Below are 24,980 nucleotides of genomic sequence, written 5' to 3'. Positions count from 1 at the left end.
AACGAGGCAACTTTACTGCAGTTCAAGCCAACTGCAGGCGATGCCGCTCCTCAAGTCTTCTTCCCCCCTAGACCCTGCAGCAACTCCCGCACCCGAGTGGCGAATTCCACCAGCACCCGAACCGGGAACGAGCAGAAGCCACTGATGCTGGAGGCCGTGGGCGCCGGCATCGTCTCCTGGGTGGGAGTGTGGGAGACGTGCTGGTGGCTCCATGTCGGGGGCGTGGCGGAGGCTCCCGCGGAGCGGAACATCCCCAGCTGGTAGAGGATCCACTCATGGAAGTGCTGCGTTGAGGTGTAGACCCCCGGATGGTTGGCCCTGGCGCAGCCGCGGCCCCAGCTCGTCAGCCCCACAACCCAGAAGAAGTTGGCGCGCTTGTCCTGGCACATGAGGGGACCGCCGCTGTCACCCTATGGAGGAGAAGGAGAGAGGATGAGGATGGGGATGGGTGGCCATGGCAACGCCGGAGGGGACCGCCACTCTCCCCTGTGGGGATGGAAGGGTTCTCCTTCATCATTTGGGCGTGAAGAGGGACCTTCCACATGGATTGGAGCCGTAGGATGAGGAGTGATGGGTTCCAACTGGAACAGGGGAGTGTGGCTTGAGATAAGGAGAAGTTGTTCCATATGAGGGTGGTGGGACACTGGCATGGGTTGGATGGAGAAGGATGGATGGGGCTTGGCGCAACCTGGTCTAATGGAAAGCGTCCCTGGCCCTTGCTTCCACCTGGATGCTTTAAGCTCCTTCCCAACCTAACACATTCCATGAACCCGTGCTCATGACACGGTTTAGTGGTGGAATCTCGATGCTCTTAAAGCTCCAGCCTCTATGGTCTGTGCGCAGGGATGACGGCCCAGGAGGCGGATGCACTTCCGCAGCTGGGATAAGGGGGGATGCAGAGCAAGGCCCTGCGGATGGGAGAGGAGAAGGGAGCCCCGATGGCACATCCCTACCTGGCAGGTGTCGATGCCTCCCTGCGGGTACCCAGCACAGAGGTTGTGTCTCTTGATGGCCCCTCGGTACCAATTGGTGCTGTTGCAGAGCTTGACATCGATGAGGCGGACCTTGGCCTCCTGCAGGGCTGATGGGGACGATGCCCCCGCTGTGGGGACACAAAGGGGGTCAGGGCTGGGGGTACAAGGGATGGCTTTGGGGTATTGGGGGCTGAGAAGCTCAATGGGATCCATCAACACCCCCCCACGGCCTGGGCTGCATCCTCTCTGCTCAGTATCCTCAACATAAGGAGGACATGAAGGGACCTTCAGCGATGGGACAAGGCCTGATGGTTTCCAGCTCAACCAGAAATGCTCAGGTTGAACATAATGAAGTGGTGGGACACTGGGATGGGTTGGATGGAGAAGGCTGGTTTGCTCCTTCCCCAGTTGGAGCAACCTCCAATAGGCCTGGATGAGCTTTACCCTCCCTTCCATCCCATTCCATGAACTCATGACCCAGCATTCCAAGGCCAACGGGGCCGTCGGGCACTCACTTCTGGCCTCCCTCGCGCCCCATCCGCTGATGAAGCACTCGGAGAGCTGGGATAGCCTGAGCGTCGCATCGGGCACGCAGGCCAGCTGCACGTGGTACCCGCACTGCACCGGCTGGTCCAGCTCCACCAAGGCGATGTCGAAGCCGCCGGAGATGCCGGTGTAATATTCATGGACCACAACCTGCCGTATCCGCCGCTTCTGGGTCTCGGCATTGGCCCAAGCCAGGTCCGTGATTCCGACCATCACGAACCAATCCGTGGTGAAGCTGGGAGGGAGTGGAAGAGCAGGGGTTGGAGCCGTAGGACAAGGGCTGATGGGTTCCGACAGGGACTTGCAGGTTGGAGGTAAGGAAGGGATTCCCTGGGAGGGTGCTGGGGCACTGGGATGGCATGGACGGAGAAGGTTTGGATGCTCCATGCCTGGCAGTGCTCAAGGCCGGCTTGGAGCAAGCTGCTTTACGAAAGGCATCCCTGCCCATGGCAAGGGGTTGGAAGTGGGTGATCCCAAGCTCCTTTCCAACCCAACCCAGCCGATTTCATGATCCATTCGATCCCGTGCCATTCCATTCCATCTCATTCCATTCCATTCTGTGCCATTCTAATCCATTCTATGGAGAAGAGGGGTAGGAAGGAGCCACACTCCTGGTGCTTCCCAAAGGAAAGCACTGCCCCAGGGTGGCTTAGGCTCAAGGGCTGTCAAGCTGGAAGCAGCCTTCTCTTGTGCGCTCTTCCCAGTGCATCCAGGATGGGGAATTGGACAGGATGGGAGCTGCTCCTGGGCTATTCCCTATGGCTGGAATCCCTCCTCTGCCTTACTTTTGCCCGACGAAGCAGTGAGCAGCCGTGAGGACCCACTGGGGGGTGATGAGGGACCCCCCGCAGATGTGCGAGGAGCCGGTGCCCCTGGGGAACTGGATGCTGACGATCCATGGCCAGGCGCCCTGCTGCGCATCCACGCCTCCGACGATGCGTGACGTCCCATAGTAATCAGCCATGGGACGGGTACCGCAAGTGCCTCTGGAAGCAGAAGCCCAACACTTGATGGTTAGCGATGAAGGGCGAGCATGGTCCCACCCCACTGGTGCCGCAGGTACAAGGGACCCTGTGGGGTGCCCCATAGCTGCGCTGTGCTACCACATGGGGTGATGGCAAGGAAGTGGGGCTCCCCCAATCCCACCATCCCACTGGTGTGCCCCTGGCTGGGAGCAGCAGCATCTCCCTATGGAATAGCAGGAGCCCCGGGGCCTGGTGCCACTCACCCACAGCTGTCCCAGGAGCCTCGCACCAGCCAGGCTGAGGCCAGCAGGATGACGGCACGGGGCAAAGCCATCGCTGCCAGCACCGCTAAGGGTGACAACAAGGAGCTGCAAGCACCACTGCACCCAAAGCACAACTGCCCCAGGGACACGGGTGCTGGGTGCAGGTCCCTTGGAGCTGGTGCTGATGTCATAGAGAGGCAGGTTCCATGGGGGGCGGTTCAGTGGGGGGGAGTGGGGCGTGACCATGAGGGGTTCCATGGTGTGTGGGGGCATGCTGAGACGGGGGTGTTCTGATGGGCTTGGGGTGATTTGAATCCCTATGGGATGCTCTGGAGCCCTGTGGGATGCTCTGAATCCCTATGGGATTGATTCTCTGCTTGTGGGATGCTGTGAATCCGAATGGGATGCTCTGCTTGTGGGATGCTCTGAATCTGTATGGGCTGCTCTGCTTGTGGAATGCTCTGAGTCTCTATGGGATGCTCTGGAGCCCTATGGGATGCTCTGAATCCCTGTGGGATGCTCTGGAGCTCTGTGGGATGCTCTGGAGACCTACTGGATGCTATGAATCCCCATGGGATTGATTCTCTGCTTGTGGGATGCTGTGAATCTGTATGGGCTGCTCTGCTTGTGGAATGCTCTGAGTCCCTATAGGATGCTCTGCCTGTGGAATGCTCTGAATACCTATGGGAAGCTCTGCCTGTGGGATGACCTGAATGCCTGTAGGATGTTCTGCTTGTGAGATGCTCTGAAACCCTATGGGATGCTCTTTTTGTGGGATGATCTGAATCCCTATGGGTTGCTCAGCTTGTTGGATGTTCTCAATCCCTATGGGATGCTCTGCTTGTGGGATGCTCTGAATACCTCTGGGATGCTCTGGAGCCCTATGAGATGCTCTGAATACCTCTGGGATGCTCTGCTTGTGGGATGCTCTGAATCCCTCTGGGATGCTCTGGAGCCCTATGGGATGCTCTGAATATCTCTGGGATGCTCTGGAGCCCTATGAGATGCTCTGAATCCCTCTGGGATGCTCTGCTTGTGGCATGCTGTGGAGCTCCCTTGTGCCACCAGCTCCTTCCCAAGATCCATACACCAGAGAACATCCACACTGCAGCACAGAGGTGTGGGATCATGGAGTCATGGAATCCTGGAGTCATGCAACGGGTTGGGTTGAAGGCACCTTAAAGCTCTTCCAGGTCCAACCCCTTCCATGGGCAGGAACACCTTCCATAGAGCAGGATGCTCCAAGCCCAATCCAACCATGCCCGCTCCCAAGAACACCCCACAAACCCAATTAACTTGGACGGTTTTACCTCAAGGGTTTCAAACCAGTCCAGCCATGTTTGGAAATCAGTGCACACACAGCCAGAATCATGGAAGCCACCCACTCAGACGGGGACTCTGGTACAATACGGGGACGCCCTAAGAACTGCCCCAGGAACAGAGGAAGAACGTGTCCAGGGGATGGTGGGATTCTTGAAGCTCCTGGGACTGAACGGTTATCGGGGATCCAGATTAAAGGCCCAACTAATTCAAACCCGAGTTTCCTCCTTAGGATATGAAGTAACAGGAGGACAGAGAGAACTTGGAATCGCCGGAAAAGAAGCCCTTTGTCAAACTCCACGACCGTTGACCGTCAAGGAGCTCCGGATGTTCCCGGGAATGACGGTATGGGGCAGACTTGAGATCCACGATTACGGTGTTCTGGTAAGACCACGCTAGGAACTGTTAAAAGGAAACCCTCCCTCTTTGGAACGGACTGATGCAGCAGAGGGGGCTTTTAGAAATTCAGGAAGAGAGCAAATGAGAGCTGCAGCTCTGGGACTTCCGGATGCAAACCAACCCTGTTGGCTGTATTCTGATGGAAAACAAGGAACAGCCTCAGGGGTCCTGGCTCAGGGACCCTAGAAAAGGGCAGTGGCATCGTTTGCGAAAGAGCTGAATGAAGCGAGCAGCGCACGGCCCGGATGCCTGAGGGCTGTGGCGGCGGTTCTCATGAATACGGAAGAGGCCGCAAACTCTCCTTGGGACAGAAGATGACTGTACTGGTGTCCATGTTGTATCGGCAGCCCTGGAACAGAAAGGAGCCCACTGGTTATCTCCTTCACGGTTTTCAAAGTACCAGGCCACCCCTGTGGAACAGGATGATATAGAAATTGTGGTCACCGATGCGGTGAACCCAGCATCCTTTCTGCAGGAACCACTAACACACGAGTGCTTGGCCACTGGAGAGACTGCGCATTGGAGCCCACCAGATTTGGTTCTTGGTTTACTGATGGGAACCGCTCCATGAAAAAGGGTGATCGAAAGGCAGGATATGCCCTTACCACCACTTGACAGGTAACAGACGCTAAACCTTTACCAGCAAACCCCTCTGCCCGGAAGGCAGAAATAACAGCATTATCGAGAGCCTGGAACTGGCTAAAGACAAAAGGATCAATATTTGGGCTGATTCTAAATACGCCTTTGGTGTGGCCCATGCACACGGAGCCATCTGGAAAGAACGAGGGCTTTTGAACAGCCAAGGGAAACAGATTAAACGTGCTGCAGAAACTGCTGTTCGGCTGCCTGAGGAAGGAGCTGTTATGTATTGTAGAGGGCATCAACACGGTGACCCTGATCAGGAAATCGGAACTAATTTGGCCGATTTGGAAGCCAAACGAGCATCTGAACAATGTAAAATCATGTCCTTAATCCCTGACGGCAAACTGACAACTGGGAAATCTGAACCCAGATATTCAAAAGGGGATGAAAAGCTGACTGAAGATCTGAAAAGACAGGAAAACAAAGAGGGCTGGGTTCAGATAGCTGATGGGCCCACTGTAATTGCCTATAATCCACTCTGGAAGCTGGTTCAGGAGGAACATAATGAAACTCATTGGCTGAAAACAGAAATCAAACTGGGACAATCGGGTGAGGAAGTTCTCTGGGACAGCAGTGGCAAATAGATTTTTCTGAATGTCCTGGGTTCAGCAGCAGCAGTCATTTTTCTCCTTCTTAGTAGCTGGTGCAGCGCTGTGGTTTCGTTTTTTGGCCTGGGAACAGCGCTGATAACGCCGATGTTTTCAGTTGCTGCTCGAATGTTTGGTCTGGCCAAGGACTTTGTGAGCCTCCTGCTCTGCCAAGGAGGAGGGGAGGCCGGGAGGAAGCAGAGACAGGACACCTGACCCAAACTAGCCCAAGAGGTATTCCATACCACAGCACGGCATGGCCAGGATGTAACTGGGAGTTACCCGGAAGGGCTGGGACTGCAGGGTTCGAGGAGGCATCGGTCGGTGCTCTGCTGGGGGGACAGGGGCGAGTTATTGGTCGGCTGGCGTTGAGGTGTTGCATTTTCCCCCTTGTTATTTCCTTTATCATTATTATTATTGGCGGTAGCAGCAGTGATTTCTGTTATACCTTAGTTACTGGGCTGTTCTTATCTCAACCCGTGGGAGTTGCATTCTTTCTGATTCTCCTCTCCGTCCCTCCAGGAGCAGGGGGAGGGCAAGAAGGGGGGAGAAGTGAGCAAACGAGGTTTGTAGTTGGGTTTAAAGCACGACACTTGTGAGGTCCCAAGGGAAGATCCCAAGCCTGGAAGCAGGATGCTCCAGCTGGATGCAGGGATGAAGTGGGATGCTCCAGCTGGATGCAGGGATGAAACAGAACCATGGAAGGCTGGGTTCTCCTTCATCATTTGGGTGTGGGGAGGAGGGTGATGGGTTCCAACTGGAACAGGGAAGTTCAGGTTGGAGATAAGGAAGTGAGGGTGTTGGGACACTGGGATGGGTTGAATGGAGAAGGAGGGATGGGGCATGGAGCAAATTGGTCTAATGGAAGCTGTCCTCCCTCCTTCTTCATGCCACGGCTTGATGGTAGGGCAATGATTGGACTTGATGCTCCTGAAGGTCTTTCCCAACCTGGCTGATTCCCTGATGCCCAGCTCCCGCTTCCCACTGTGCCCTCCATCCCTCATCCCCATCCCTCCCCATGCACCAGAAGAAGAGGTGGGCGTGCAAAGCGTCCCCTCTACGGGAAAACGAGGCAACTTTACTTCACTTCAAGCCAACTGCAGGCGATGCTGCTCCTCAAGTCTTCTTCCCCCCTAGACCCTGCAGCAACTCCCGCACCCGAGTGGCGAATTCCACCAGCACCCGAACCGGGAACGAGCAGAAGCCACTGATGCTGGAGGCCGTGGGCGCCGGCATCGTCTCCTGGGTGGGAGTGTGGGAGACGTGCTGGTGGCTCCATGTCGGGGGCGTGGCGGAGGCTCCCGCGGAGCGGAACATCCCCAGCTGGTAGAGGATCCACTCATGGAAGTGCTGCGTTGAGGTGTAGACCCCCGAATGGTTGGCCCTGGCGCAGCCGCGGCCCCAGCTCGTCAGCCCCACAACCCAGAAGAAGTTGGCGCGCTTGTCCCGGCACATGAGGGGACCGCCGCTGTCACCCTATGGAGGAGAAGGAGAGAGGATGAGGATGGGGATGGGTGGCCATGGCAACGCCGGAGGGGACCGCCACTCTCCCCTGTGGGGATGGAAGGGTTCTCCTTCATCATTTGGGCGTGAAGGGGGACCTTCCACATGGATTGGAGCCGTAGGATGAGGAGTGATGGGTTCCAACTGGAACAGGGGAGTGTGGCTTGAGATAAGGAGAAGTTGTTCCATATGAGGGTGGTGGGACACTGGCATGGGTTGGATGGAGAAGGATGGATGGGGCTTGGAGCAACCTGGTCTAATGGAAGGCGTCCCTGCCCCTTGCTTCCACCTGGATGCTTTAAGCTCCTTCCCAACCTAACCCATTCCATGAACCCGTGCTCATGACACGGTTTAGTGGTGGAACCTTGATGCTCTTAAAGCTCCAGCCTCTATGGTCTGTGCGCAGGGATGACGGCCCAGGAGGCGGATGCGCTTCCGCAGCTGGGATAAGGGGGGATGCAGAGCAAGGCCCTGCGGATGGGAGAGGAGAAGGGAGCCCCGATGGGAGCTCCCTGCCTCGGCGAGCTGCTGCTGTGCCAGCCCCGTTCTAGTCTGGGGGGGGCAAACACCTGGGAATGGGATGTTTGGTGCTGCTGGAAGAGGCCGTTTGGGGTTTGCTGTTCCTGGCTGCAGCCACAGCCTTGGGAAGGGTCCTTGGAGAGGGGTGGGAAGGAGGAGGCTTGGATCCTCCTCAGGAGGGGCTCTGGGTTTGCTGCTGTTGCCCAGGAGCTGCCTCATCTGTTTCTCTGCTCTTGTCTTCCTCAGAGCCTCGCTGGGGGAACAGCACCCGGAAAGGCAGCAGGAGGAGACCCAAGGAACTGTCCCCAACCCCTTGCGCCCGCCCCCAGCCAATGAAGCTCTTGCGCTGACGGCTTCCGGATCCCTCCCCGTGTCCCTAACCCAGTTACCAGATTTCTTCCTTCCTCTGCGTCCTCCTTGCAGCCCCACAGCGCTCCCCTTAAGTGTTTCTTCTCCTCACAGTCACCCCCAAGTCCCTGCCCTGTCCCCATTCCCTGTCCCCCATTCCCTGTCCCCCATTCCCTGTCCCCATTCCCTGTCCCCCTTTCCCTGTCCCCCATTCCCAGCCCAGCCCTGGATGTGTTTTGCAGCAGATGATTTATTGTCGTTCATAAATAGTTTGGTTCAAAGCAGAGGGCTGAGCAGAGACATCGGCTGCTTCTTCTTGCCCCCCCCCTGGGGGGAGCTGGGTTTGGGCCTGGCAAAGGCCCTTGCTCCTGGGGCTGAGCTCCATCGTGGCTTCCCCGCTCATGCAGGGGTTCCTGCGGGTGCCTTCTGCCCCTTTGCTGTGCTGGGGGCGTCCAGCCTGGGCCGTGTCCTGGAGTGCAGGCCCAGCCCCTGCTGCTTTGGGTGCTTCGGTGCTGTTCCCCCCTTGCTAAAACCCTGCTGCTGCCGCCCTGCTCTCTGTGTCCCCCTTGCTCCGGCTGCTTGCAAAGCCCCAGGCCTGGGGCAGAGAGCTCTGAGCATCCCTACCCTGGGACCGCACTTGTCCCTTGCACCCCCTGACCCCCTTTGCTGCCTTGCCAAGGCACATGTGGGTGCTGCCCTGGCGCAGTACAGGAGCTCCGTCCTCCATCCAGCATCCCAAACATCCCAAACATCCCACACTTTCACTGTGCGTTCTTGGGGGTTAACCCTGAGCTGCCCCTGTTTTGTTCCATGGATCTGCTCTCGATGCCTGCTTTAGAACACTGCCATCCTGTTGGAATCTCACAAGCACACACATTGAAGCTGTGACCTTTCAGCTGCCCCCAAGTGATGCTTTGCAATCATTCGTTTCTCTCTTCCTGCCTCCTTCTGCTCGGGGTATTCACGGGCAGCTCCTGCAGCCGAGGCATCCGGTTCCTCCACTCCCCTGCCCAGCCCATGGCAAGGCTTGACAAGCGCTGCAGGCAGCCGCCATGGACCTGTAGGCAGGAGGACACAAATACCCCTCAGGTTATCAGCAGGTTGAAGGGTTTCCTTAGGGCAGAGGCGTCCTGATGCACAAGGAGCGTTCAGCAGCCGCAGGAGCAAGCGGCCCAGTGTTAACACTGCAGGAGTCGGCTGGGCCATTCCCCGCGGTTAAAGGGCCCGGCAGGTTGGAAGCACAGGAGCTGCACTGGCTCCTTCCTGTTCCAGGGCTGCGTCGTCTCGGTTTGTTTTCTTCTTCTCCTGCCCCCCGATGCTGCTTGGCTGGCGGCTGATGGAAGGGATGGAGCTGATGGAGGGGATGGAGCTGATGGAGGTGATAAAGCTGATGAAGGTGATGGAGCTGATGGAGCTGATGGGGCTAATGGAACTGATGGAGCTGATGGAGGTGATGGAGCTGATGGGGCTAATGGGGGTGATGGGGCTGATGGAACTGATGGAGGTGATGGAGCTGATGGAAGTGATAAAGCTGATGAAGGTGATGGAGCTGATGGAGCTGATGGGGCTAATGGAACTGATGGAGCTGATGGGGCTGATGGAGCTGATGGGGCAGATGGAGGGGATGGAGCTGATTTAGGGGATGGAGCTGATGGAGGCGTTGGAGCTGATGGAGGCGTTGGAGCTGATGGGGCTGATGGGGCTGTTGGGGCTGATGGAGCTGATGGAGGGGATGGAGCTGATGGAGGCGTTGGAGCTGATGAAGGTGATGGAGCTGATGGAGCTGATGGGGCTAATGGAACTGATGGAGCTGATAGAGGTGATGGAGCTGATAGAGGTGATGGAGCTGATGGAGGTGATGGAGCTGATGGGGCTGATGAAACTGATGGAGGTGATGGAGCTGATGGAGCTAATGGGGCTGATGGAGCTGATGGAGCTGATGGGGCTGATGGAGCTGATGGGGCTGATGAAACTGATGGAGGTGATGGAGCTGATGGAGCTGATGGAGCTGATGGAGCTGATGGAGCTGATGGGGCTGATGGAGGTGATGGAGGTGATGGAGCTGATGTAGCTGATGGGGCTGATGGAGCTGATGGGGCAGATGGAAAGGATGGAGCTGATGGAGGGGATGGAGCTGATGGAGGCGTTGGAGCTGATGGAGGCGTTGGAGCTGATGGGGCTGATGGGGCTGTTGGGGCTGATGGAGCTGATGGAGGGGATGGAGCTGATAGAGGTGATGGAGCTGATGGAGGTGATGGAGCTGATGGGGCTGATGAAACTGATGGAGGTGATGGAGCTGATGGAGCTAATGGGGCTGATTGAGCTGATGGAGCTGATGGGGCTGATGGAGCTGATGGGGCTGATGAAACTAATGGAGGTGATGGAGCTGATGGAGCTGATGGGGCTGATGGAGGTGATGGAGGTGATGGAGCTGATGTAGCTGATGGGGCTGATGGAGCTGATGGAGCTGATGGGGCTGATGGAGCTGATGGGGCTGATGGAGCTGATGGAGCTGATAGAGGTGATGGAGCTGATGGGGCTGATGGAGTTGATGGAGCTGATGGAGCTGATGGAGGTGATGGAGCTGATGGAGCTGATGGGGCTGATGGAGGTGATGTGGCTGATGGAGTTGATGGAGCTGATGGAGTTGATGGAGCTGATGGAGGTGATGGAGCTGATGGAGGTGATGGAGCTGATGGGGCTGATGAAACTGATGGAGGTGATGGAGCTGATGGAGCTAATGGGGCTGATGGAGCTGATGGAGCTGATGGGGCTGATGGAGCTGATGGGGCTGATGAAACTGATGGAGGTGATGGAGCTGATGGAGCTGATGGAGCTGATGGAGGTGATGGAGGTGATGGAGCTGATGTAGCTGATGGGGCTGATGGAGCTGATGGAGCTGATGGGGCTGATGGAGCTGATGGGGCTGATGGAGCTGATGGAGCTGATAGAGGTGATGGAGCTGATGGGGCTGATGGAGTTGATGGAGCTGATGGAGCTGATGGAGGTGATGGAGCTGATGGAGCTGATGGGGCTGATGGAGGTGATGTGGCTGATGGAGTTGATGGAGCTGATGGAGTTGATGGAGCTGATGGAGGTGATGGAGCTGATGGAGGTGATGGAGCTGATGGGGCTGATGAAACTGATGGAGGTGATGGAGCTGATGGGGCTGATGAAACTGATGGAGGTGATGGAGCTGATGGAGCTAATGGGGCTGATGGAGCTGATGGAGCTGATGGGGCTGATGGAGCTGATGGGGCTGATGAAACTGATGGAGGTGATGGAGCTGATGGAGCTGATGGAGCTGATGGGGCTGATGGAGGTGATGGAGGTGATGGAGCTGATGTAGCTGATGGGGCTGATGGAGCTGATGGAGCTGATGGGGCTGATGGAGGTGATGGGGCTGATGGAGCTGATGGAGCTGATAGAGGTGATGGAGCTGATGGGGCTGATGGAGTTGATGGAGCTGATGGAGCTGATGGAGGTGATGGAGCTGATGGAGCTGATGTAGCTGATGGGGCTGATGGACGTGATGGGGCTGATGGAGTTGATGGAGCTGATGGAGCTGATGGAGGTGATGGGGCTGATGGAACTGATGGAGGTGATGGGGCTGATGGAGGTGATGGGGCTGATGGAGCTGATGGAGCTGATGGAGCCGATGGAGGTGCCGGGGCTGATGGAGCTGGGGCTGCGCTGCCCCTCTCGCTGTTCCAGCCAGCAGCTCTGGTGTCACCCGATCCATCCGTTCCTCCCAGCCCTGGATTCACCCCCAGGTCACTTTAAACACACTGAGCAGGGCTCCTCCCGTGTGCCCCGCGTGTTGCAGGCGCTCTTTAGGCCTTGTCTGTGGGGTCTCAACAAACTGCCCCAGTGCTCCCATAGATGGAAAGGGTTTGGGTTTGTTTTCCTTCACTGCACGGCTCCGGTGTCCATCCCGGCCGTGCCACCGGTGGAGCACTGGGAAGCGGATCGGGGGGCAGCTTCTTTTGCACACGGTGATGCAACAGCTGAGGGGGCCGCACTGCTGCTTCCAACCCCTTAAAAACTAATACGGGAACCCGACAACAGAAAGCACACAGAACACTGCCTGCCACCAACACACACGCACACGGACACAGACACACGCATGGGATCGCACAAGCACACTCCCCACAATGACAGTGTTTGAAACACAAAACCCGGACCATCATTACGCCACTCCACAGCCCCCTGCACAGAACGTGGCGCCAGGACCCCGAGAGGATGGACAATCAGGCTGGAAAAGTCTCCAGTGTCGATGGCAACATGGATCTATTTGTATGTGCCAGCCCCTGGTACGTGAGTATCCCAGAGAGACCCTGTCAAATGAGCTCTCTATGGGGCCCCGGGTCCATGGTCCGTCACCATTCGCCTGGTATCTTTCATAAGAGCATAGCAGAGACCTTCCCACGGCGGGTCCTGCTCCGGCACACACGCCACCGGGAAAGCTCTCAGTCCATCCGCATCCCTGCCCCTCTCCCTTCTCCCTTTACAGCTGCCCGTTTGTCATAAGGATGTGTGGGATGTGAACCAGGCTCCTTGCCCGGATCCAGAGGCCCCGGCTCCAAAGGAGCATCCAGGTCAGCATCAGCATCATCAGGCGGCAGAACCACAGGAGAGCCTCGTGTGTGTGCATGGCGGGGGGGTGCACACCCACCCCTGAGCCTGCCCAGGGGCTCTCCCTACCCTGAGCACCTCAAGACGCTGCTGGATGGATCCCCAGGGTGCAGGCACAGCCCTGGCACTGCAGCGGGCACCCTGTGACACCTCGGACCCAGCACCCCGTATCCCCAGGGCACTGCACCCAGCGAACCCCACCGGCTGCCCCGTGGGTAGGGATGGAGCTGCGATGGGGATGGAGAAGGGTTGGTAGGGATGGCCGTGCTCTGTGCTCCCCATGCCGGCTGTCGCGGGCCCTCCCCGGATCCCAGCAGAGCCTGTGGATGGGGCAGGCGGTTCCCGGTGCCCAGGCCGGGTGCCAGGGCACATTCACCCCTGCAGGCGCCGCAGAGGCTGGGTTTTGTGCCATCCCTCCAGCTCTGTGGCCAGTGGCCAGTGCCGGCGGGACGGGGGCTCCGGGGCTCCATAAAACCCCTCATCCCGGCGCATCGCGCCCATCCCATCGGCATGGAGAGCCAGCGCCTGTCCTCCTACAGCCGCCGCTCCGGCACCGCCGCCCCGCTGCACCGGGTGCTCCCCGCCAGCTCCCCGGCGCGGCTCCGGGCGCCCCGCAGCTCCCGGCTGGGTCCCCGCATGGGCACGGGCAGGATGGATTTCTCACTGGCCACTGCGCTCAACTCGGAGTTCAGGGAGACGCGCAGCAAGGAGAAGGTGGAGCTGATGGAGCTCAACGACCGCTTCGCCAGCTCCGTCGAGAAGGTCCGGCTGCCGGAGCAGCAGAACCGGGGGCTGGCGCTGGAGCTGAACCAGGCGCGGGACCAGGAGCCCTCGCGTGTGGCCGACGTCTACCGGGAGGAGCTGCGTGAGCTGCGGGGCCGCGTGGAGCACTTGGCCACTGCCAAGGCCCATCTGGAGACGCAGAGGGACAACCTCAGCCAGGACCTCGGCAGCCTCCAGCACAAGTAAGGAGCTGCCTGGCTTGGGGCAGGCGTGGGCTCAAGGTGGCTGCTGTGACCAGGAGGATGATCAGGAGCAGAGTGGTGATGGGGAGCAGGGGGACCACCAGGATGCCCCCAGGGACCAAGGTGGCCGCTGGGACAGGATTGAGAGTGGCCACTGGGGATGGGTGTGAGGAGCATCGCCAGGACCAGGGTGGATGCGGGGATGGTGATCAGGCTTGTTCTGGGGACCAGTGTGGTGATGGGGACCATGGTAGGAACAAGGACCAGGGTGCCACCTAGGACTAATGTGGGAATTGGGGTGTCCCCAGGGACCAGGGTGGTCACCAGGACCAGGGTAGCCCTGGGGACCAGGTACTGCTGGGTACCAGGGTGGTGATGGGGACATGGGTGGCCCCTGGGGACAGTGGCGGAGGGTGTGGGATGGGCACGTGCACCTAACCCAGGGTGTAAGGGCTGGTGTTGTGGGGCTGTGTTGACCCACGGGAGGTCTGTCCAAGGGGCTGAGCGTAAGGGTGCTGAATGGGTAACGGTGCTGAACGGGTAATGGTGCGGAACGGGTAATGGTGCTGAATGGGTAACGGTGCTGAATGGGTAACAGTGCTGAACGGGTAACGGTGCTGAACGGGTAATGGTGCTGAACGGGTAACGGTGCTGAATGGGTAACGGTGCTGAATGGGTTACGGTGTTGAATGGGTATTGGTGCTGAATGGGTAATGGTGCTGAATGGGTAACGGTGCTGAACGGGCAACGGTGATGAACGGGTAATGGTGTTGAATGGGCATTGGTGCTGAACGGGTAACGGTGCTGAATGGATAATGGGTAATGGTGCTGAACGGGTAACGGTGCTGAATGGGTAACGGTGCTGAATGGGTAACGGTGCTGAATGGGTAATGGTGCTGAATGGGTGTGGAGGATTGGCTTGTCGAAAAAGGTCAAAAGGTCACGCTCCCATCAACGAGCTGAAACAAGACATCTGTGTAGAACATGGTGCAAACCTCTCACGCCAGATAATGAGGAACTGAAGGACACCGGCAAACAGCAACATACTATGACCAATCACAGCCAAGGCCACTAAGTGATAAGTGCATGAGAAGGAGGCTGGTGGGGGGGTGCACGGTGTAGCTGCAAAAATGTAGAAGCTACAAACCAATGATCTTGTAACATGTAAAAGCTATGAGCCAATGATCTCTCTGTAACCAAACTATAAACGTGCAAGCAAGGTATATAAGTATCCATCTGCTTAGCAATAAACGAGAGTTGTCGGTCATCATCTGATGAGCTCGTCTCCCGGCGATTCCCACACTGGGGGTCCTGGTGGACAGGAGGATGACCATGAGCCAGCAATGTGCTCTTGTGGCCAAGAAGGCAAATGGCATCTTAGGGGGCATTAGAAAGGGTGTGGATAGTAGGTCAAGACAGGTTCTCCTCCCCCTCCACTCAGCCTTGGTGAGGCCGCATCTGGAATATTGCGTCCAGTTCTGGGCCCCTCTGTTCAAGAAGGACAGGGAATTGCTTGAAAGAGCCCAGCGCAGAGCCACAGAGATGATGAAGGGGGTGGAACACCTCCCTTATGAGGAGAGGCTGAGGGAGCTGGGTCTCTTTAGCTTGGAGCAGAGGAGACTGAGGGGTGACCTCATCAGAGTTTACAAATATGTAAAGGGTGGGTGTCAGGGTGATGGAGCTAGGCTTTTCTCAGTGATATCCAGTGCTAGGACAAGGGGCAATGGGTGTAAACTCAGCGCTGCCCCAGTGCCACCACTGTGCCCCACTGCAACCAATGCCTCTGGGTGCCCACAGGTCGCACCCATGACTGTTGCCACAACCGTCCCTGTCCGGATGCTGTCGGTGTCCCGGTGCTGGTGGCTGTGGTCCAGCAGGGCCTGGCTGCTGTCCCTGTGCTGCAGCACTCAGGGAGCCTTTCCCAGCCATCAGATGCCACCTCGCTGCCAGCCTGTGCGAGCTGTCCCCATCCCTGTCCTCAGCATCCCTACAGTGACCCCCTGCCCCCAGCTTCATCCTGGCTGCCTCTTGTGGTGGCATCCGTGTGGACCCCCATGTCCCTTACAGCCCTGTGCCTCCAGACCCCACTTTGTCCATGCTCATGCTGGGGCTGTCCGGGGGCTGTGGCCATGGGTGCCCTGGCCATGGGTGCCCGCGTGTGCAGAGCAGGGTGGCTGTGCCTGTGCCTGGTGCACTCATGGAAGGGTGGATGAGCGTGTGCAGCTCTAGGGCTGCGGCCATGGGCAGGGACCGCAGCGTGGGTGTGCATCTGCCCAGGGCACACACGTGCGAGGGCAGGCACATGTGTGCTGCACATGGCTGTGGAGGGATGGAAGCGCACGTGTGAGCTTCCCTGGGCGCATGGGTACACATGGATGTGCACATGTGTGTGTGAGATGTGCACACGCATGGATGTGCACGTGTGTGTGTGAGATGTGCACACACATAGAATCATAGAATCCTAGAATAGTTAGGGTTGGAAAGGACCTCAAGATCATCCAGTTCCAACCCCCCTGCCATGGACAGGGACACCTCACACTAAACCATCCCACACAAGGCTTCATCCAACCTGGCCTTGAACACCACCAGGCATGGAGCACTCACAACCACCCTGGGCAACCCATTCCAGTGCCTCACCACCCTAACAGGAAAGAATTTCCTCCTTACATCCAATTTAAACTTCCCCTGTTTCAGTTTGAACCCGTTACCCCTTGTCCTGTCACTACAGTCCCTGATGAAGAGTCCCTCCCCAGCATCCATATAGGCCCCCATCAGGTACTGGAAAGCTGCTATTAGGTCCCCACGCAGCCTTCTCTTCTCCAGGCTGAACAGTCCCAACTTCCTCTGCCTGTCTTCATACGGGAGGTGCTCCTGCCCCTGATCATCCTCGTGGCCTCCTCTGGACTTGTTCCAGCAGTTCCATGTCCTTTTTATGTTGTGGACACCAGAACTGCACACAATGCTCCAGGTGAGGTCTCACAAGAGCAGAGTAGAGGGGCAGGATCACCTCCTTCCACCTGCTGGTTGGATGCAGCCCAGGATCCGGTTGGTTTCTGGGCTGCGAGCGCACACTGCACCCAGCTCATGTTCATTTTCTCATTGACCAGCACCCCCAAGTCCTTCTCCTTGGGCTGCTCTGAATCTCTTCTTTGCCCAGTCTGTAGCTGTGCCTGGGATTGCTCCGACCCAGGTGTAGGACCCTGCACTTGTCGTGGTTGAACTTCATAAGGCTGGCATCAGCCCACCTCACAAGCGTGTCAAGGTCCCTCTGGATGGCATCCCTTCCCTCCAGCGTATCAACCGGACCACACAGCTTGGTGTCATCGGCAAACGTGCTGAGGGCACACTCAATCCCACTGTCCACGTCAGCGATGAAGATGTTAAACAAGACCGGTCCCAACACCGATCCCTGAGGGACACCACTCGTTACCGGTCTCCAGCCGGACATCGCGCCACTGACCACAACTCTTTGTGTGTGGCCGTCCAGCCAGTTCTTTATCCACCGAGTGGTCCATCCATCAAATTGATATCTCTCCAATTTAGAGAGAAGGATGTCGTGTGGGACAGTGTCAAACGCTTTGCACAAGTCCAGGTAGATGACATCAACTGCTTTACCCTTATCCATCAACTCTGTAGCCCCATCATAGAAGGCCACCAAATTGCTCAGGCAGGATTTCCTCTTAGTGAAGCCATGCTGGCTGCCACCAAGCACCTTGTTGTTTTTCATGTGCCTTAGCATGCCATCCAGGAGAATGTGCTCCAAGATTTAACCAGGCATGGAGGTGAGACTGACTGCTCTGTAATTCCCCGGGTCTTCCATTTTGCCCTTCTTGAAAATGGGGGTTATATTCCAGTGTCTCACCACCCTAACAGGAAAGGATTTCCTCCTTATATCCAATCTAAACTTCCCCTGTTTAAGTTTTAACCCGTTACCCCTTGTCCTGTCACTACAGCCCCTGACGAAGAGTCCCTCCCCAGCATCCCTATAGCCCCCCTTCAGGTACTGGAAGGCTGTTCTGAGGTCTCCACACAGCTTCTCTTCTCCAGGCTGAACAGCCCCAACTTCCTCAGCCTGTCTTCATACGGGAGGTGCTCCAGCCCCTGATCATCCTCGTGGCCTCCTCTGGGCTTGTTCTAACAGCTCCATGTCCTTTTTATGTTGAGGACACCAGAACTGCACACAATGATCCAGGTGAGGTCTCATCTTCGTGAACAGACTAAATTTACTCCTTAGGTAATATGTAAGGGTTAAAAACAATTCAAATGCTATAGATCTGACAAGCCCATCAAATAAATAGCATAATAAATCAGTATTTTTTAGCAGGACGTGGCAGTTTCACACGATTCACAACCAGTGACTTGCAAAGGTTTTGCACCTGTTAAATCTTAACAACAGTACAGTAACAATTACAAACTTCCCATTTTAGGGACAAAGATGGGCACTTCAGCGATTTCCACACTGTTTAGGTGCAACGAGGAGACCAGACTTTCCACCTTAACATACTGTAATTCAAACTGCATCAATCTGAAGGCTATATCAATGAATAACCCTCTTTTGGATGCTGGGGAAGCTGTTGTATCCTCCAAAGGGCAGCAAAAGTGAGTTCAGAAGGGACTGAGAACAGAACAGCAGGATAATAGTGGAGATAATTGGCAATCAAAATAATTACTCAGTGATTTTTCTCTACTTGCAAGCTTCAGAGAAAGCCACGGCATTTCGTATTGTTCAGGGAGTGCTTTTCTTGTCGGTGAAGGTGTTTTCAAGCACCCTTCTTCCTTCATTTACAGATCCCGACCGGGAAAGCCAGACACGACTCTCCCAACACCCAAATTCCACCAAGAAGCCTTTATATCGAGTACCCTTGTGTTTTTTATACCCTTCCTTTCATTAAAGCCAAAACAAGTGTGCTCAGGTCACACAGTCCTTTTTGTACTCCTGTTGATGTCTTTACAAGTCCAAACACTGACTGCTAATTCCTATAGGAGACCATGGGTCAAGGTAAGTGAAGTCCACGTGGCATTTCCATTCCATGTCCTGGAACGGCCTCCCCTAATTGGAACCAGTTGGGTTTTTAAGTGCCCCCCTTTAACCTTTCAAATCACAAGCTACGGAGATGCCTGTGGTTCCTTTCCTGTGTGTCTGGGGGCACAGACAACAGGGACATTCCTTGCTTCCGATGTTTCTGCTGATTAGAGCTTGAGCTTACAACGTGGTGCCATCCTGCACCGCTTACAGCCAAGAGGTGCGGAGCACACTTCTGATGGAACACACACGACACCTGTCCTGGGTTTACCAGGAGCCGTTTTGCTCCTTCTTAGTAACTGGCGCAAGCTCTGTGTTTTGACTTCCAGCCTGGGAACAGAGCTGATAACACCGATTGGTTTTAGTTGTTGTCAAATAATGTTTATTCTGGCCAAGGACTTTGTGAGCCTCATGCTCTGCCGGGGACGAGGGGAGGCTGGGAGGAAGCAGAGGCAGGACACCTGACCCAAGCTAGCCAAAGAGGTATTCCATACCACAGCACGGCATGCCCAGGATGTAACTGGGAGTTACCCAGAAGGGCACGGTCTCACTTCGGGGGGCTCGAACTCGCTCGGCGGTGGTATCGTGTTCTCTTGCTATTTTCTCTTATCAGTTGGCGGTAGCAGCAGTGATCTGTGTTATACCTTAGTTACTGGGCTGTTCTTACCTCAACCCGTGGGAGTTACATTCTCTCGATTCTCCTCCCCATCCCTCCAGGAGCGGGGAGGGTTGGGGTGGGGGGAAGGAAAGAAAGAGGGAGAAAGAGAAAAGGGTGGGGGGGAGTGAGTGAACGAGCTTTTGTGGTAGGGTTTAAACCACGACACCAGATTTCTTCAAAACCCCAGGAGGTATCATCGTTGGTCATTGCATGAAATATTTCCGTTTGGTTCCAAATTTCCTCCAGGTCTGTTTCAATTCTGCCACTTTGATCTATGTAGGAACCATTGATTATGGAACAACCCCCCCCTTGTGAACCCAATACTAGCAAGAATGGGTACCACAGCACCTAAGGTGCATGCCCCCTTCCAGTCGGGGTGGAGTATTATGAGCATTTTCTCCGCATAACCCATCCCATCGTTTCCCTTCAGGAACGGGCCACCACTGAACTGCGAAACCATCTGATATTCATAGAGTGATTGCAGTTTGAACAGTGACTTACACCTGTGGCACTGCTTTGTACACAGGTATAATCTTCTTAACCCCGGTCTCCAGGTCTGCAAGGGTGAAATGGAAAATCCAAACCTGTAGTTCTTGTCCCCAATATTCTTTTGAACACCAACAAATAGCAATAACCTCCTTTGCTCAGTCATTCAGAAAAATCTATTTGCCACTGCTGTCCAAGAGAACTTCCTCACCCGATTGTCCCAGTTTGATTTCTGTTTTCAGCCAATGAGTTTCATTATGTTCCTCCTGAACCAGCTTCCAGAGTGGATTATAGGCAATTACAGTGGGCCCATCAGCTATCTGAACCCAGCCCTCTTTGTTTTCCTGTCTTTTCAGATCTTCAGTCAGCTTTTCATCCCCTTTTGAATATCTGGGTTCAGATTTCCCAGTTGTCAGTTTGCCGTCAGGGATTAAGGACATGATTTTACCTTGTTCAGATGCTCGTTTGGCTTCCAAATTGGCCAAATTAGTTCTGATTTCCTGATCAGGGTCACCGTGTTGATGCCCTCTACAATACATAACAGCTCCTTCCTCAGGCAGCCGAACAGCAGTTTCTGCAGCACGTTTAATCTGTTTCCCTTGGCTGTTCAAAAGCCCTCGTTCTTTCCAGATGGCTCCGTGTGCATGGGCCACACCAAAGGCGTATTTAGAATCAGCCCAAATATTGATCCTTTTGTCTTTAGCCAGTTCCAGGCTCTCGATAATGCTGTTATTTCTGCCTTCCGGGCAGAGGGGTTTGCTGGTAAAGGTTTAGCGTCTGTTACCTGTCAAGTGGTGGTAAGGGCATATCCTGCCTTTCGATCACCCTTTTTCATGGAGCGGTTCCCATCAGTAAACCAAGAACCAAATCTGGTGGGCTCCAATGCGCAGTCTCTCCAGTGGCCAAGCACTCGTGTGTTAGTGGTTCCTGCAGAAAGGATGCTGGGTTCACCGCATCGGTGACCACAATTTCTATATCATCCTGTTCCACAGGGGTGGCCTGGTACTTTGAAAACCGTGAAGGAGATAACCAGTGGGCTCCTTTCTGTTCCAGGGCTGCCGATACAACATGGACACCAGTACAGTCATCTTCTGTCCCAAGGAGAGTTTGCGGCCTCTTCCGTATTCATGAGAACCGCCGCCACAGCCCTCAGGCATCCGGGCCGTGCGCTGCTCGCTTCATTCAGCTCTTTCGCAAACGATGCCACTGCCCTTTTCTAGGGTCCCTGAGCCAGGACCCCCGAGGCTGTTCCTTGTTTTCCATCAGAATACAGCCAACAGGGTTGGTTTGCATCCGGAAGTCCCAGAGCTGCAGCTCTCATTTGCTCTCTTCCTGAATTTCCAAAAGCCCCCTCTGCTGCATCAGTCCGTTCCAAAGAGGGAGGGTTTCCTTTTAACAGTTCCTAGCGTGGTCCTACCAGAACACCGTAATCGTGGATCTCAAGTCTGCCCCATACCGTCATTCCCGGGAACATCCGGAGCTCCTTGACGGTCAACGGTCGTGGAGTTTGACAAAGGGCTTCTTTTCCAGCGATTCCAAGTTCTCTCTGTCCTCCTGTTACTTCATATCCTAAGGAGGAAACTCGGGTTTGAATTAGTTGGGCCTTTAATCTGGATCCCCGATAACCGTTCAGTCCCAGGAGCTTCAAGAATCCCACCATCCCCTGGACACGTTCTTCCTCTGTTCCTGGGGCAGTTCCTAGGGCGTCCCCGTATTGTACCAGAGTCCCCGTCTGAGTGGGTGGCTTCCATGATTCTGGCTGTGTGTGCACTGATTTCCAAACATGGCTGGACTGGTTTGAAACCCTTGAGGTAAAACCGTCCAAGTTAATTGGGTTTGTGGGGTGTTCTTGGGAGCGGGCATGGTTGGATTGGGCTTGGAGCATCCTGCTCTATGGAAGGTGTTCCTGCCCATGGAAGGGGTTGGAGCTGGAAGAGCTTTAAGGTGCCTTCAACCCAACCCGTTGCATGACTCCAGGATTCCATGACTCCATGATCCCACACCTCTGTGCTGCAGTGTGGATGTTCTCTGGTGCATGGATCTTGGGAAGCAGCTGGTGGCAGAAGGGAGCTCCACAGCATCCCACAAGCAGAGCATCCCAGAGGTATTCAGAGCATCTCATAGGGCTCCAGAGCATCCCAGAGGTATTCAGAGCATCCCATAGGGCTCCAGAACATCCCACAGGGATTCAGAGCATCCCACAAGCAGAGCATCCCATAGGGATTGAGAACATCCAACAAGCTGAGCAACCCATAGGGATTCAGATCATCCCACAAGAAGAGCATCCCATAGGGTTTCAGAGCATCTCACAAGCAGAACATCCTACAGGGATTCAGGTCATCCCACAGGCAGAGCTTCCCATAGGTATTCAGAGCATCCCACAGGCAGAGCATCCTATAGGGACTCAGAGCATTCCACAAGCAGAGCAGCCCATACAGATTCACAGCATCCCACAAGCAGAGAATCAATCCCATGGGGATTCATAGCATCCAGTAGGTCTCCAGAGCATCCCACAGAGCTCCAGAGCATCCCACAGGGATTCAGAGCATCCCATAGGGCTCCAGAGCATCCCATAGAGACTCAGAGCATTCCACAAGCAGAGCAGCCCATACAGATTCAGAGCATCCCACAAGCAGAGCATCCCATTCGGATTCACAGCATCCCACAAGCAGAGAATCAATCCCATAGGGATTCAGAGCATCCCACAGGGCTCCAGAGCATCCCACAGAGCTCCGGAGCATCCCAAAGGGATTCAGTGCATCCCACAAGCAGAGCATCCCACAGGGCTCCAGAGCATCCCATAGGGATTCAAATCACCCCAAGCCCATCAGAACACCACCCGACGCAATTTCATACGCAAGGGTCCTGAAGGTTTGACCTGCCATGTCTTCTCTGGCTCTGGTTCTTTCTTTATTCTTGAGTAATGTATTCAAGCAGGTTGTTCCTTTATCTTCACTGCTGTAAAGGTGGTCAGTAATCTCTGGTACGGTCCGCTCCACTTCTCCTGTAGAGGATCTCCAGAAAAATTCTTAACATAAACCCAGTCTCCAGATCTGAAAGGGTGGATCGGATAATCCAAACCTCTTGCTCTTGTCCCTACTATTCTCTTATTTATCTCTTCCAATTGTTTTCCTAAATTAATCAAAAACTGTCGTAGATAGCCTTCTCTCACTTCCTGAAGACTTTCCCCTGTAAACTGGGACTGATATGGTCTTCCATACAAAATCTCAAATGGGCTAACCTCTTCTTTTGACCGAGGTTTAGTTTGAATTCTTAATAGAGCCAGTGGTAACGCCTGGTACCAATATAAATTTGTTTCCGGACATATTTTACTAATCTGTTTAATCAGATGGTTCATCTTTTCTACTTACCCACTGGCCTGAGGCCTGTATGGAACACGTAGTTGCCAATCAATTTCAAATTTTTTTGCTAATTTCTTGTGACAATTTTGCACTAAAGTGTTAACCTCAGTCTGAAGAAATTGCCTCTGGTACTCCAAAACGAGGTATGATCTCGTTAAATAATATTTTAATCGCTTGTCTTGCATTATTTATCCTACAAGGGAATGCTTCTGGCCAGCCTGAAAAAGTATCCTTTAACACCAACAAATATTGATAACCTCCTTTTCTTGATAATTCAGAAAAATCTGTTTGCCACTGCTGTCCCAGGTAACTTCCTCTCACAATTGTCCTAATTTGATTTCTATTTTCACTTTTAGGATTATTCTTAAGACATAGCTGACATTGTTTTGTCACTTACTGAACTACAGTATATAGATTTCTTCCTACAATTTGTTTGTTTAAGTGTTTATACAAAGAGTTACTATCACAATGAGTTTTATTATGTTCTTCCTGAACTAACTTCCAGAGTTGGTTATAGGGGGTTACAATTCTCCCATCAGGTATCTGAACCCCACCCTCTTTATTTTCCTGTCCTTTTAGATCTTGAATCAATTTTCTATCCTCTTTTGAATACCTAGGTTTAGATTTCTCAATTGTTAGTTTGCCATCAGGGATTAAGGACATGATTTTAGATTGTTCAGCTGCTCGTTTGGCTTCAAAATCGGCCAAATTATTTCCAATTTCCTGATCAGAGTCACCTTGATGTCCTTTACAGTACATAATAGCTACTTGTTCAGGTAGCTGAACAGCTTCTAGTAATTGTAGAATTTCTGTAGCATGTTTAGTCTGTTTCCCTTGTGTATTCAAAAGTCCTTGCTCTTTCCAGATAGCACCTCGTGCATGGACCACACCAAATGCGTATTTAGAATCAGTCCAAATATTTATCCTTTTATCTTCAGGCAGTTCCAGGGCTCTCGTTAATGTTATTATTTCTGCCTTCTGGGCAGAGGTGTTTGCTGGTAAAGGTTTAGCTTCTATTACCTGTGAAGTGGTGGTAACGGCATATCCTGCCTTTCGTTCACCTGCTTTCGTTCATGAAGCTACTACCTCAGTAAACCGAGAATCAGCGCCTTCCAGAGGTTTTTCTTTCAAGTCTGGTCGGCTCAAATACACAGTCTCTATGGTGGCCAAGCAATTGTGTGTTAGTAGTTCTGTCAGTTGTTCCTGCAAAAAGGATGCTGGATTCACCACATCGGTGACCACAATTTCTGTATCATCCTGTTCCACAAGGGTGGCCTGGTATTTTAAAAACCGTGAAGGAGATAACCAGTGGGCTCCTTTCTGCTCCAGGACTGCTGATACTGCATGGGACACTAGCACAGTAATCTTCTGTCCCAAGGTGAATTTGCGAGCCTCTTCAATATTTATGATGACTGCGGCCACAGCCCTCAGGCATCCGGGCCATCCTTTGCTCGCTTCATCCAGTTGTTTTGAAAAATATGCCACTGCCCTTCTGTATGGTCCTAGTTTCTGAGCAAGGACCCCCAAGGCTATTCCTTGTTTTTTATAGGAATATAGCCTAAAGGATTTAGTCACATCCGGAAGTCACAGAGTTGCAGCTCTCACTGGCTCTGTTTTTAAATTTTTAAAAGCCCCTCTGCTGTATCAGTCCGTTTTAAAGAGGGAGGGTTTCCTTTCAACAGTTCATACAGTGGTCTTACCAGAACACCATAATCATGGATCCAAAGTCTGCACCCATCCGGTCATTCCCAGGAATGCCTGGAGCTCCTTGGTGGTTGACGGTCA

The 24,980-nt window shown here is 54.3% G+C and overlaps 1 protein-coding gene and 1 long non-coding RNA gene across 2 annotated transcripts; one reads left to right on the top strand and one right to left on the bottom strand.

Moving 5' to 3' along the window:
- LOC136024267 (acrosin-like) lies at positions 1-24,980 on the bottom strand. The gene is made up of 6 exons (XM_065699481.1): positions 24,896-24,980; positions 2,306-2,506; positions 2,130-2,154; positions 1,490-1,901; positions 954-1,102; positions 1-410 (listed from the first exon to the last, which is right to left on the bottom strand). The coding sequence occupies exons 2-6, from the start codon at positions 2,482-2,484 to the stop codon at positions 51-53; spliced, it is 1,125 nt and encodes a 374-aa protein (XP_065555553.1). The 5' UTR covers positions 2,485-2,506; positions 24,896-24,980; the 3' UTR covers positions 1-50.
- LOC136024050 (uncharacterized) lies at positions 17,043-18,574 on the top strand. The gene is made up of 3 exons (XR_010616736.1): positions 17,043-17,258; positions 17,714-17,858; positions 18,455-18,574. It is a non-coding gene; the product is annotated as an uncharacterized LOC136024050 (long non-coding RNA).

This window comes from Lathamus discolor, chromosome 20, assembly GCF_037157495.1.
Source record: "Lathamus discolor isolate bLatDis1 chromosome 20, bLatDis1.hap1, whole genome shotgun sequence".
In the NCBI taxonomy this organism is placed as follows: Eukaryota; Metazoa; Chordata; class Aves; order Psittaciformes; family Psittacidae; genus Lathamus; species Lathamus discolor.
The sequence above is the reverse complement of the archived record's forward strand: the minus strand, read 5'-3'. Positions and strand labels throughout refer to the sequence as shown.